We start from the raw sequence: 13,867 nt of genomic DNA, 5'->3' as shown, positions 1-13,867 counted from the left end.
TAAGGGTGCCGCTGGTATGGAGTATGGAAGCGGCGGGGGTGGAGGCGGTGGGGGCCGTGGGGGTGTCCAACCACCCTCTGCAGGTGCGAGGGGTATGGCGGGAACAGACACTACTGATGCTGCATGGCACAAACACGAACAAATGATCCTTATGGAATCCAGGCATAAGCAACAACGTAAGTATAGACTAAAAATTTTTTATTTTTTTTATTATCGAAATCTATGAATTTTCCTGGGACAAATATCAATTTAATGATTATCATATGGATAATAATCAAATATATTGAATATGATTCTCTTAAAAAAACTTCATTTCTATATTTATTAAAATAAAGATTTTTTTAATGTCTTTTTAGATTATCATAATTAATTAATTTTTTTTTAATAAATATTTTTTAATAATAAAACTTCTATTCCATATTATTCTAAATTTAATTACTAACTTAATTAAATTATATATTGAAATTTCTTTTAAATATTTCATTAAAATTTATTCAAATTTTGCAATAAAAATAAATATAAAAAAATTTATAAGTTTTATTAGGAATATTAATTTGATTTACATTTTTATATTATATATTATTTTATTTTATATATTATATAGATAAACATTTGAAATTAAATTTACTTAAATTTTACTTTATATTTTAATATTTATATTTTATTATTTATACATTTATATAAATTTATATTTATAGATTTATATTTTGATATTTAATAGTATCAATATATTTGTTTAAAAAGATAGTAATAGTAATATTATATTTAGTCTTAATATTTTATTTTAGTCAAATATTTTTTTAAGAAGATATTATCATATAAAATTATATACTCTATATATATATATATATATATATATATATATATATCTACTATACATATTATAGTATAGTATTTAAAATAAATAAAATAAAAATACAATAGTTTCTGAATTAGAATAATTAAGTAGTTTTTTTTTATACTAACTTAATTAACTTATTTTGTTTTTTATATATTTATATATGTATACTATAGATTCTTATACAATACAAGTTTTTTTAATACATAACATAAATTTGTATAATATGACTTAATTTATGATAATAATAACATATAACATATACATAACATTTATATAACATAATATGGGAGATATGATATAAAAGGGATATTTTTGTTTAGATATAAAAAAACTAAAAAATTATTCTACTTCTAATTAATAATATTATAAAGGTCAACTATTTAACTATATAAATAGTTGACCTTTATTACATATATTATATATATAAATATATGTAATATCATTAATCTCATTTTATATTTACATATTTTTTTTTCATTTTTTAAAAAAATGTATTTTATCTCTTTCATAAATTAATTGTATTAAAAAAAATATAATAATATATAATATAATAATAATAAGAAATAAAATAAGATATAATAAAAAAGAAAAATATTAATATTATTTCATTAATTTTTATTTCTTTAGATTTAATATTGTCGATTTATTTTAATCCTCAATATAAATACTCAATATAAATCATTATCAATGTAATATTCTTTTTTTTTAATAAATTCTTGAGTCCAAATTAGTTTTTTTTTTATCTTTTTACTACTTTTTTAAAAATAAAAGCATATGATATGTCAATTCTGTAATTTCTAATCTATATATAATAGTTAATTCACAGTATATTTTGAAATTTTTTAAATAATATGAAAGATAACATTCTTCATTTAAAATAAATAAATTCTATTATTAATATTTGATTCATAAACAAAGTAATTTATAAGCCTAATTGGTTAAAATTAAGTATAATTTAGGTACATTAAAAAAATTTATAATTGATTTTATTAAATTTTTCTTTTGTATTATTTTGTTTATAAAATTTTGTTTATTGTTTTTTATATTTTATTTATACTAATATTTATTTGCAACACGATTTTTTATGTGGCATTTTTGAATGAAAAATATGAAAAAAAATATTCAAAAAAAGAATTTTTTAACATATAATAAATGCATATTCAGAATTGGAATTATTTTGGAAAGAATAATTATGGAAATAAAAATGAAAATAATGTCCTTTTTAATAATTTTTAAATAATTATTCGTTATTTTTTATTTTTTTTATTTTTTTTATAAATAAAATATAAACTTGACAAATAAATGGAAAATTTAATTAATGGTTAATTTAATATTAAATGAAAAATAGCGGATGATTCATATTATTGTTTTTAAATAAATACCTATTTAAATATAGTAAGAAAGAAATAGTTATAATGTAATAACAATATTTCTCAAAACTATTTTGAAAAATTAACAAAAATTTAATATTTTTAATATTGAAAGAATTCAATCATACTATATTTAGATAACTGTGATAGAATAATGACTTAAGTTGAATATGAATGCATATGCACGAATATTGCTACGAAATAAAAAAAATGATCGTTCTGAATAGATTTTTCATCAAGAAATTTACAATGTCTCTTTCAAAACAGTAATGTTTCCTTATCATCTTTTCCTTGCATTGTTATATAGTTTCTATGGACATATATTTATTTCTTCGTAATTTATAATTTATAAATTAAATAAAAAATTAATGATTTTATATTTATTATTATTATATAAATCTTTTTATTCTCATTGATATGCAAAAAATAAATATATCAAACTCGTTTTGTTGTAATTAATTTTTGTTGTAATTAAAATTCATGTAAAAAAAATATTTTTTTATTTATCTATATATTTTTATTGAAAAAATATTCATTGAGTTACAATGAAAACAAAATGAATTTAAAATAAAATGATAAAGAACATAAATTAATTTTTAAGAAATGAAATGAAATTCTGCTTAATAGTTCTTACAATTGGACTAATTGTAAACTAAAATTTTTTTTTTATTTTATTTATTTCTTTACTTTAAAGAAAATACCAAAAAGAGTGATTTTTTGTTCATATCGTTTTCATTAAGTGTTTATAAATAGTAAGTGCAAAAGATTTTAAAAAATTATTTAGATAAAACTTATTTTGTTAAAAAAATCAACAGAAAAAATTTTTCGAAAAAGTAAAATAGAAGTTTGTTTTATAAAAAATAATTATATTTTATGATTTAACTTATATATATTGAAATAAAAAAAAATGACTTTAAGTTAAAAAAAAATAATATGAAAAAATTCTTAAGTTGATCTATTGTATAAATATGCAATATTAATTAGTTATTGATGTTTTCTTTATGTTTTAAAAATAAGGTTAAATTGAATGTTTAAAATTTAAGAATTTAATTTTACAATATCTTGTATATACGTAAAATTTGTTGTTATCATATAATATTATATATAAATTTACCGATAATATTCGTATCATCGATAGAAATTTACACTTTAAAGATTTGTCTCCAATTCATGAGACATATTTAATTATGTATTAACAATATGGCACATATAAGCTAAAGAAAAAAATCTTAATATCGAGTTAGTTACATAATACTCCAAAATTAACTAAATTACTAAAGAACGTATTTAATATAAATCAATTATTTCAAATAAATGAATTTAGTTATTAAAAAATCGTTATATTTTATCTATATTTATTAATAATTATTAAATTATAAAAAAAAATAAAAAAAATGTTCCAAATCGAAAATTTTTTTTATAAGATATTTATTATAAATTTATTATACGAGAATATCAATAAAAAATTCATGAAATAAAAAATAATTCTTTGTATAGGAAATAAGAATTAAATCCATTTTATATTAATAACAATATATTAATCATATTATAAATTATATTAAGTCATATAAATATTATATTATGTTATATAATATTTATATTTATATATAAAATGATATATAAAATGATACAATTATAGAAATTATATTTACAAATAATATTATTTTAAAAATTATTTCTTATTATATAGAATATAGTACTTTTAATTTCATATATATTTTACAAAAAATTTTAACATTCAAATTAAAAAATTAAAGATATAAGAAGACATTAAAAAATATAAGAATATAAAAAAAGAAAAAACTGCTCTGATGATCTTAACATATGTCAAGGATATTTTATTGAATAATTTTTAAGAGATTTTTAGCCGTTTATTTTCTAAAAAATTATTAATCATTAAAAAAAGAACATTTTTCAAGTGAATATCTTAGTATTGGTTAACTGAGATAAGATTCGTTAGTTTAGATTTAGAGAAATTCATAAAACAACATGATGATATATTTATAATAATACGATAATCTGTGGATGTATTTCAGTCTTCTGTACTGTTTCATCATTTCTAATTGTAAATTGATACGATAATCTGGATTTATAATCTGCCTAAGATCATAGGATAATATAAATATTATCAACATAAATACAAATATTCTTTTTCCTAATATATAGATACATATAAATATCTTGAAAATTCGTGGAAAATATCTGATTTTTAATAATTTATAACTTTTTAAAGAATGTTAAACGAATATCCTTGATATATGTCAATATCAAGGTTATCGGAATAGCTCCCTCAATGTAAATATTTATCAAAATTACTAAAGAATACAAATTTTTCACTTTCATATCATTTACAAAAAAATTATTGTCTAGCAATGATACAAACACTATATATTGTTTATTGAGAATTTGTAAATTTATAAAAAGAAATGAATATACATTCTTATGAATCTTTATAATCGATTATCGAGGTAATAATAAAATGAAATCTGTTGATATTTTATTATTATAAATTATATCAAAATATTAAATTATTAATATTAATATTAAAATATTAAAATTAGACAAGACACTAGAAGATTCTAAAGATTCTAAAAATTATGATTTTTAACTTACTATATAAATGATTGATATCGATAGTACTAATGATATTCCAATAATTCAATAGCAGAATATACAATAAAAGACATTGGTGAAAATTTTATATCAAAATTTTAGATATTTGGTATTAATTTACAATATCGATACTTTTCAAAATAATAGCAAGTCAATATATCGAATCAAAACTTATTTAATATTTTACAAAAATGTATATATTAATATCTATGCAATATCTTATGAAATCAAATATATCAAATTATATTGTGAAATCAAAGATATGTATTTGAAATTATATAAAATTATTTATTTGATAATAAATATAAAAAAATGATATAAAAAATGATTAATATCAATGTATATATAATTTAGATTATTTTATTATACGTTATACATGCTTAAAAATTATTATTGCATAATCAATATTATTTTTATGCACAATAAAATTATTTTTATATTTATAAAATAAAACAAAGTTAAATTTAAAGAAATGTCATAAAAAAATTTTTTCTCTAAAAATGAATAAAATAGGTATATTAATAATTTCATGTCATTAAACAAATATTGATATTTGTAAGAATATTTTCATTTATCATTAATATTAATGTTATTAAAATTAATATTAATTTATAGATTGAAATCTATAAATTAATATTGATAGTATCAATATGTTATATGATATCAATCTTAATCAATTATTAGTTACTAAATTGCTAATGTTATAAATCTTATTATTTAAAATATTATGTAAAATTGAATCAAAAAATATTTTTTCTCATAAATAAATAGAAAAACATTCTTTAGAATATTATTTAAATTAATATGAATTAAAAAAAAGAATTTATATGCCAGTTGATTCAATTATATTTTTTATTATAATAATATCTCGCTATATAATAGTCTATATAATAATCTATATAATAATCTCGCTATATATCACATGTTTTGTCTTATTATCTGTCATAAAATTATTTCTATAATTTCTATAATTTCTGCTTTGATATAATAAATATTTTACTTTGAAATGGTATTAATAAATCAAAAATAAAAATACAGAATTTTTGTTTTATAACCTTTTGTTAATAATCTTTTATTTTATAATTATCAATTTATTGTAATTAAATTCACTGAAGATTTTCCAGTGTTATTTAATATTTAAATTGTACAGAGTAACATTTTTTTTATTTGAATGTGATCGAATATTTAAAAAAGAATTAAGGATATAAAGAAAAATGTATAGATAAAAATTGATTGGTATGAAAGAGAGAGATAATATAATACAAATATGTATATTTTTATTAATGAAAAAGTAGGAAATTTTAGGATCATGCTAATTTTTTTAAAAATGAAATATACTTTTTTATACATAATATAATAACATATTGAGATAAGCTTAAGATTGGTTATAACAAATCCATTTCATTTAATGATATGCGATAAAATAAACAAGAAATCAAGATAATATTATCGCTTATTTTCGGTTAACTGTATAATGCTTGATTGTATTGTTGTTTTTAAGAATGTTTTTATTTCAACATTTGAAAATCTCTTAATAATAAACATGCAGATAGTTTACGAATTGTTTACGAAGTTTTAATTTTGTGCAAACTTTTAAGAAACAAGAACAAATATCATATTGTTAATTAATTTGTTAGATAATTTCTCTTATAACGGACTCTAATCATATACAATATATAATATTGATTATGCAATAATAATTTTTATTATATATAAATTCAATAGAAGTTTTCAGATAATCGTTTGAATAGTTAAATTTATATGTTTGTACATATATATGTCCAGTATCCATTACAAATATGATTTATATACTTGTATTACTATATAAAAAAGATCGTAGTATGACAAAATTTATATTTCTCAATATTTCATTGTAATAAAACGAAAAATATATATAACAATTACATAATATTTATTTTTGATTTTATTGAGATTGTGATCATAAAAAGATATGTTATATACAGCTAGTCGTAAAATTATATAATTTATTAAATTCGCATTAAATTCATGTTTCATAATATATAGCAAAAATTGCAATAATTAAATTAAATTTATATAAATATTTATTTTTATTGTACTATTCTTTAAATTCGATTATTTAAAAAAAAAATAATAAGAATAATAAAAAAAATAAGTCAGTTTCATTTTTCAATAATGTTTCCAAAAATATGAAATAATTTTATCAACGCAAAATTGAGTGTACAGAATAAGAATTTTTTAAAAATGAATATTATTATGTATTTGTTTTTCGATTTTATTATAGAGGAATTATTATTATATATTAGGGCGATGTTATAAGATACATAATATGCATTATTTTAATTTTCATTTATTATTTTGCGTTCAATTTCAACAATGACTTCAGAAAGAAAAGAAAATATATAATATCTCTTTTCGACAAATTATTATAAATTTATAATGTAAAGAAAAATCTTTTTAGGAAATCAGCAATATAGTTGATAGAATTCATTTTATAATATATAAAATGATAAATTTATATATCAAGATATATAAATAGAAGCAATCGAAAAAAAAAAATTTTTTTTGAGTATGATGAATAATACGTAGTAATAGCAATGTTAAAATTATGTTAAATGTAAAAATTAAAATTAATCATAATATTGATATCAAAATTGTGAGTAAATATTTTTTTAAGACTGAATTAAAATTTCAAAAATCAAAAAGTCTTAATAAAAACCCTAATATTTCTAAAATAAATAGATTAAAGCAACTTGTTAAATAATATATAAATCCGAAAAGTTTTAAAAAAATGTCATTTTTTTTGACGAAATTAAAATTAATTTTTATTAAATATAAAGAAATCAAAATATGAAAAAAGCCGAATATGGTATTTCACAAAAATCATATATAATCAATTTTTACACATCAAAGAATTTTCGTGATGTGAGGTTATATGCAGATGAAATAAGAATTTATAACTTATGAGAAAATTCTATTTATAATTTATGAACAAATAATGAAATATTTAAATATTTGAACAAAATTAAAAATTTTCAATAGAAAAATTACTTAATATAATAATTTACTTACATATAATAATTATCAAAAATATATTTTTTTATAAATTTCTTATTAAATATAAATATTTATTATAAATATAATATTTTTTTTATTAAATATAAATGTATAAATATAAATATAAATTAAATATAAATATATATATTTCAAATTATAATTTATAGAAAATGAATTAATATATTTTTAAAATGAAAATAATAAATTAGAAATGGAGTTTTCTCGCCAATTTTCATAATTTTCGGATATACTGCAATAAGTTTAAATTATTTTTTGCATGTTATCATCGTTCAGTTTTAGTTTTTGAAATATTTGCAAAAAAAGATTGCTATTATTACATGGAATTTCGTTTATACGGATATAATTATATGTCTATAATTATGTAAGCATGGCATTATCTGTTTCTGTAATTGTATTATAGCGGACAGTATCCAAAATGTATAAGGAATGAACCAATTAAAAAATTTAATAGATAATGGATTTAAAATGTTTCAAATCCAAGCTTGGACATTAACAATATCAACGTATTTATTATCTATAATTGTAATATTTTTCATTGTAAAATTATGTTTCAATCGTTCAAAAATTGTTTTATATGTTTTATATTTTGTTTTATATTTTAATTTTATTATTTTCTGTATTTCGCAAATCAGAAAAAATATCTTCATTTCTAAATCTCCATTAGATAGAAATTACCGAAGTTAGAATAGATTTTTTTTCTGACTGCCATAATTATTGTTATGTTAGCACTGCTTAATTATTGCTAACAATAATATTTTTTTAGTAAAATATTTTTATTCCAATATTGAATCAATTTGTATTGAATAAATAATCATGTAATTGTATCAAGTTCGCTATAAAGCTGAGATATGTCATTATAATTTATGAAAAAAATAGATTTTTAATTTTGAAATATGTATATACTATATTATATAGATAAGTTTGTATTACAAATTTAAATTATTAAATTAATGAACATTATGGTTATCATGCAAACAATTAGATCGAATAAATAAAAAAAACAATAGATATTAATAAAAAATAAATTCATTCTAAAAAAAAACAAATACAAAAACAAACATAAACAAATATAAATATAAATATAAAATATATTGTTAATAAAAAATATTTTTATAATCTTTATATATATCTATTTTTAATATCTATAATTTTTAATATTTTAAATTGCTCAAATAGAATGTTTATAGAATTAAAAAGACATCAAAACCAATTTAATTTTTATGAAAAATTGTTATTTTAATTATTTTACTATAAATTTTTTAAATATTCAAGTATTTTTGTCATGGAAGAAATAATCAAATTTCATTTAATTTTTAATATTATTTTACTATATTTAATTAGTTAAATAAGTTGCTCATATTTATAAAGTATAAATGTTTTTGAAAGAAACAAGTTTAAATTCATTTTTTCTATAATTAAGATAATAAAAATACATATCGTTAAAATTAAATAAACATTAGTATTATACATTTTATACATATTATGGATCAAATTTTTCGGTAATCGGTATATATATATATATTTGATATATGATTTAAATATTTAAATTCTTTCATAAATTATTTCAAATTTATAAATATGGTTATTTTATTGTTAATATATTTTAGTTACAGATATAGGTTGTAAATAAAATTTTCGATGTCACAGCATTTAGCATTTTCATTAAATTAATTTTATGTTATATTTCTGGATGGATTATATATATATAAAGAAACTGTCAAATGTCAAATTATTAATTCTATTTTAATTATATTCTATGTTTTTCATTTTTGTCTCCATTAAATTCAAAAAGTGAATAAAATCAACAAGAATCATTCCATGATAATTATTTTTATTTTTTAAATTTAATTTTACAAACATTTTATTGGATCTAATTATTTCTTTTAGTTTTAATTTAGATTAATTTGTTTAAATAAATTCTTATTAAAAATATTAATTTTATAATGTTGTAAAATCATAAACTATATCATAAATCATAAATTAAAATTATCAAGTTTTTATTTTGCAATTTTTTCCTTGAAAGTTAGAAGACTAAAAATTTAAAAAAAAATTCATCATATTTTTTGACGTTTTAAATACAAAATAAGTTTTTTTTTAAAATAAAGTTTTTTAAATTAATATAATAATAAACTATTAAAGAATCTATAATCTATCTATTTTAAATAAACTTCGTTGGATTGTCCATATTATCCTATACCATCAATTTTTTTTATCGATATCTGAAATCGTATTGAAATTGAATTATATACGAAAATAGGAGAGATTTAATTCATTATTTTTTTGATTTCAAATTTATTTAAAAAATACAGACTTATAAATTTGGTAATGATTATTCATTTTTACAAAAATTATGATAAAATTTTTATTTTCGTAACTAACATATAAACATAAAAATAATTTTTTTATATTTTTTTTATTTTATCCGTAAAAGATTTTTTATAAATTTTTTATTTTATTCGTAAAATTATTTTTTATTTGTAAAATCATTTCATATGAATTAAAGAGATTTTTATTTTACAAATTTAACCTCTAAATAAAATTTATATAAAATATAAATATAATATATAAAAAAATATATTCGTATTCTATAATATTTTTTCTACATTTTTTTTTATAATCTCTTTATACTTCTTTTTTTTTTTTTAATTGATAGCGCTCTAATATTGCGATTAGAACAAATACATAAAAATGAATTAGGAATTCACGATTTAAGAATGAATTTTTTCAATATTATCTTAAAATCAAACAATTATCATTATAATTATATTATTCAATAATAACTTTCATTTGAAACAATTTTTATTTTTTTCTTATTTTTGATTATTTAAAATGAATATATTATTTATAGAATGTCTTTGAAATCAAATTACAAGCTATCGGATGTAAATATAAAAACTCTATATATAAAAATAACAAAACATTTTTTTGTTTTTAAATAAATTAAACACATAAATTGTTTGAAAATTTTTCATATATACAGAAATAGAGCAAAAATATTTGCACTCTATTCCTGTCTTGTTCATCTAACACGAATTTAAATTGCTTATAATTTAATAAATAATCCATGACCGATATTTTTGTATATTAACTTTTCATTGGTTTTGGCCTCTAGAATCAAAGATTCTTTATTAATATCTTGAATATACATGTTATACAGAATAAAGTTATTTTTATTACATCGGCAAAGCTGCAGATAATGCTAAATAAATAAACGTGTGTAATTTGCCGTATGGCTTAAAATGCTAATCAGTATAGTATTGATTTACTGATTGATGTTGGTAAATATAAAAAAAAAATTGTGCCGAAACTAGCAGAAATTTATTATTTATAATAATCAGATTATATATTTCAATTGTCAATGTTAAATCATTTAATGTGAATTAAAACGATATTTTATAATTAATAGTTTTTATGATAGATTGTTTTTTCAAAATTTATATTATTTTTAATAATTTTTGATCTGATTAAATTTAATAAATACTCAAACTCAATATTAAATTCATATAATGTTACATGCTATAAAAATTTTATCATTGCATTTATATTCAAAATTGAGTTATGTTGACATCTAAAATCAAATTTTTATAAAATAATTGTATTATAGATTTTTTTGATTCGTAAACTGGAATATATCCGAAATCGTTATTTTTAATTGCTTTCTTTCTTTTTGCAATTATTATAAGTGCGATTGCAGCAATTATGATTTCATTGTTATTGAAAATTTTTATTGAACATTTCATATTGATGAGTTGTTGTTCACTAATGCTAATGAAAATATATATATTATGATAAAATATGATGATCCAACTATATTTATTATAATTTCAGTTATTGTATTTCCCATGTTATTTTCCATAAATAAAGGAATATTTAAGCTTTCTATAAATATATATTTTATATTAAGTTTATATTTATTTAAATTTGATAATATTATTTTATCGGTCATTACTACAATATGTTTAGAAAAACATAAGATAAGTAGCGATTATATATTAACACACATTGTCACAATATATACATATAACATTGAATGTATAATTCCAAAAGATTTTTATTAATATTGAAAATTAATAAATATCTAAAACTAAAATTTTATTAAATTTGAGATCCTTTCTTCAGCCTCTCAAAATTTCACTTCATTATGATGATTAGATCATATTATAGATCCATATTAGCAAATTAAAATTGATTGGCTAAATTTTTTCGTAATATCTATGCAAGCAATTTTGTCGGTTATCGACGCAATGGAACATGACTTAAGATTGCTATCCACTTGTTGCGTATCTGCATATCGTATCACCGTTACGCGATACATTACGTATCAACGTTGTTTACGGATATAAGTGGAAGATACGACATATGTCGTAAGAAATAGAATCTTAGTTCTTTTTATAACTACGAAAAGTACTCTTTTGAAAGTAATATTTGACTGATGATTTTTTTCGTCTCTCATCTTTCGTATCTCTTATAAATTTAAATTCGTTAAAATATCTTTTGAATAAATAAATTTTTATTGAAATTAGATTAATATATATTTTTTTTAAATAATATATTATATTTAATATATTAAGAATTATATGATTTCATTTAAAAAAAGATATTTATATAGATTAAGTTTCATATGACCTCTATATTACTTATTACTATATTTAATTAGCTATTAAAATTGATAACATTAAATTAATTGTTCTTTCTTTGTGAAGCATACTTTTATAAAAATCAATAATAACGATGATCTTTAACTCATTCATATCATCAATAATTTATTATTTTAATATTGATTGATACACGAAAAAAATTTCAATAATTTTTTATTTTCATTTTTATACATATAACTTTAAAACTTGATGTTTTGTTTAAATGAAACAAAAAAAAAAGAAAATATGCTAATTTACATTTTATAAGCTTAACTAAATTATGTAGTATTATTTTTTTCATCTAGAGAAAAATTTAAAAAAAAAATTTCAAATTTTCACGGCGTATATTTTAGTATATGTTCTATCTCTATGAAATAAAATACTAAAAGCATTAAATTCTCATAAAAGCATTAAATGGCTCATAAAAATATTTGAATACTATTTTATTCTTTTAATAAAATTTTAATAAACAGTTTCTTTATTTTTAATTTCTTATTTTTAATAAAACTTTTTAAATATGAAACATAATGAATTATATATATATTTTATTATTATCTCCTTAAAAAGATTTTCCATTATATAAAGTAATATTTTTTTATTGATATTATTTTAAGAAAGTGAAATCAATAATTAAAGTTTTATTAATATAATGTATTAATGTATTGCATTTTTGTTTTAAACAGAATAGTTTTTTAAATACAATTTCGTAATATTGAAAATTTCTTTCTTTTTGCAATTATTATAAGTACGATTGCAACAATTATAATCTTGTTATTGTAATGAATTTTGTAATAATTTTATACGAAATAAAATAAAAAAAATTTTTAATTACAAAATTTTCAGAATTTTATCTATTATCATTCTATCACAAAAAAATTTATAAAATTTTATAATATTTTAAATTTATAAAATTTATAAAATATTATCATTCTATCACAAAAAAATTTATAAAATTAAATTCAAAACATGAAAAAATACTAAAACTTGGGAATTGATTATTATCTCCTTAAAAAGATTTTCCATTAATAAAAAAATTACTCAATTACTCCATGCATAATATCTTATATTCTATATTAATATAAACTTTTATTAAAATCAGAATTTTTTTAAAAACAATATTTAAATACTTTGAATCAATATATATTAGTTCATAAATATTTAAATGAAAAGAAATTATTTAAAAAAAAATAAATTTCTGAAATTTGGAAAGTTGTACGCATAAAAAAATATATATAAAAAGTTTAAATTCATAAACTTATAAATTCAGAATTGCTGTGTCCTAATCGTATATGAATAATATAAATAAAATCGAATCTTTTTCAACAATTTCTTTATTATCAATATATAGT

General features: G+C 16.9%; 1 protein-coding gene across 2 annotated transcripts in view; it reads left to right on the top strand.

The window, feature by feature from the left end:
* The first annotated feature begins 1 nt into the window (after position 1).
* LOC122719231 (serine/threonine-protein kinase minibrain) overlaps positions 2 to 13,867 on the top strand; it is a 61,302-nt gene continuing 47,436 nt past the window's right edge. For both annotated transcript variants that reach the window (XR_006347549.1, XM_043944882.1), the window contains exon 1: positions 2 to 176. Coding sequence is in view for 1 of the 2 variants with exons in the window: in XM_043944882.1 (XP_043800817.1) it covers positions 17 to 176 (160 nt within the window). In the remaining variant the exon portion in view is untranslated. The remainder of the gene's footprint in view (positions 177 to 13,867) is intronic.

This window comes from Apis laboriosa, unplaced genomic scaffold (genome assembly GCF_014066325.1).
Source record: "Apis laboriosa isolate Shangri-la unplaced genomic scaffold, ASM1406632v1 scaffold71_cov137, whole genome shotgun sequence".
NCBI classification, from domain to species: Eukaryota; Metazoa; Arthropoda; class Insecta; order Hymenoptera; family Apidae; genus Apis; species Apis laboriosa.
This window is presented reverse-complemented; position numbering and strand designations above follow the sequence as displayed.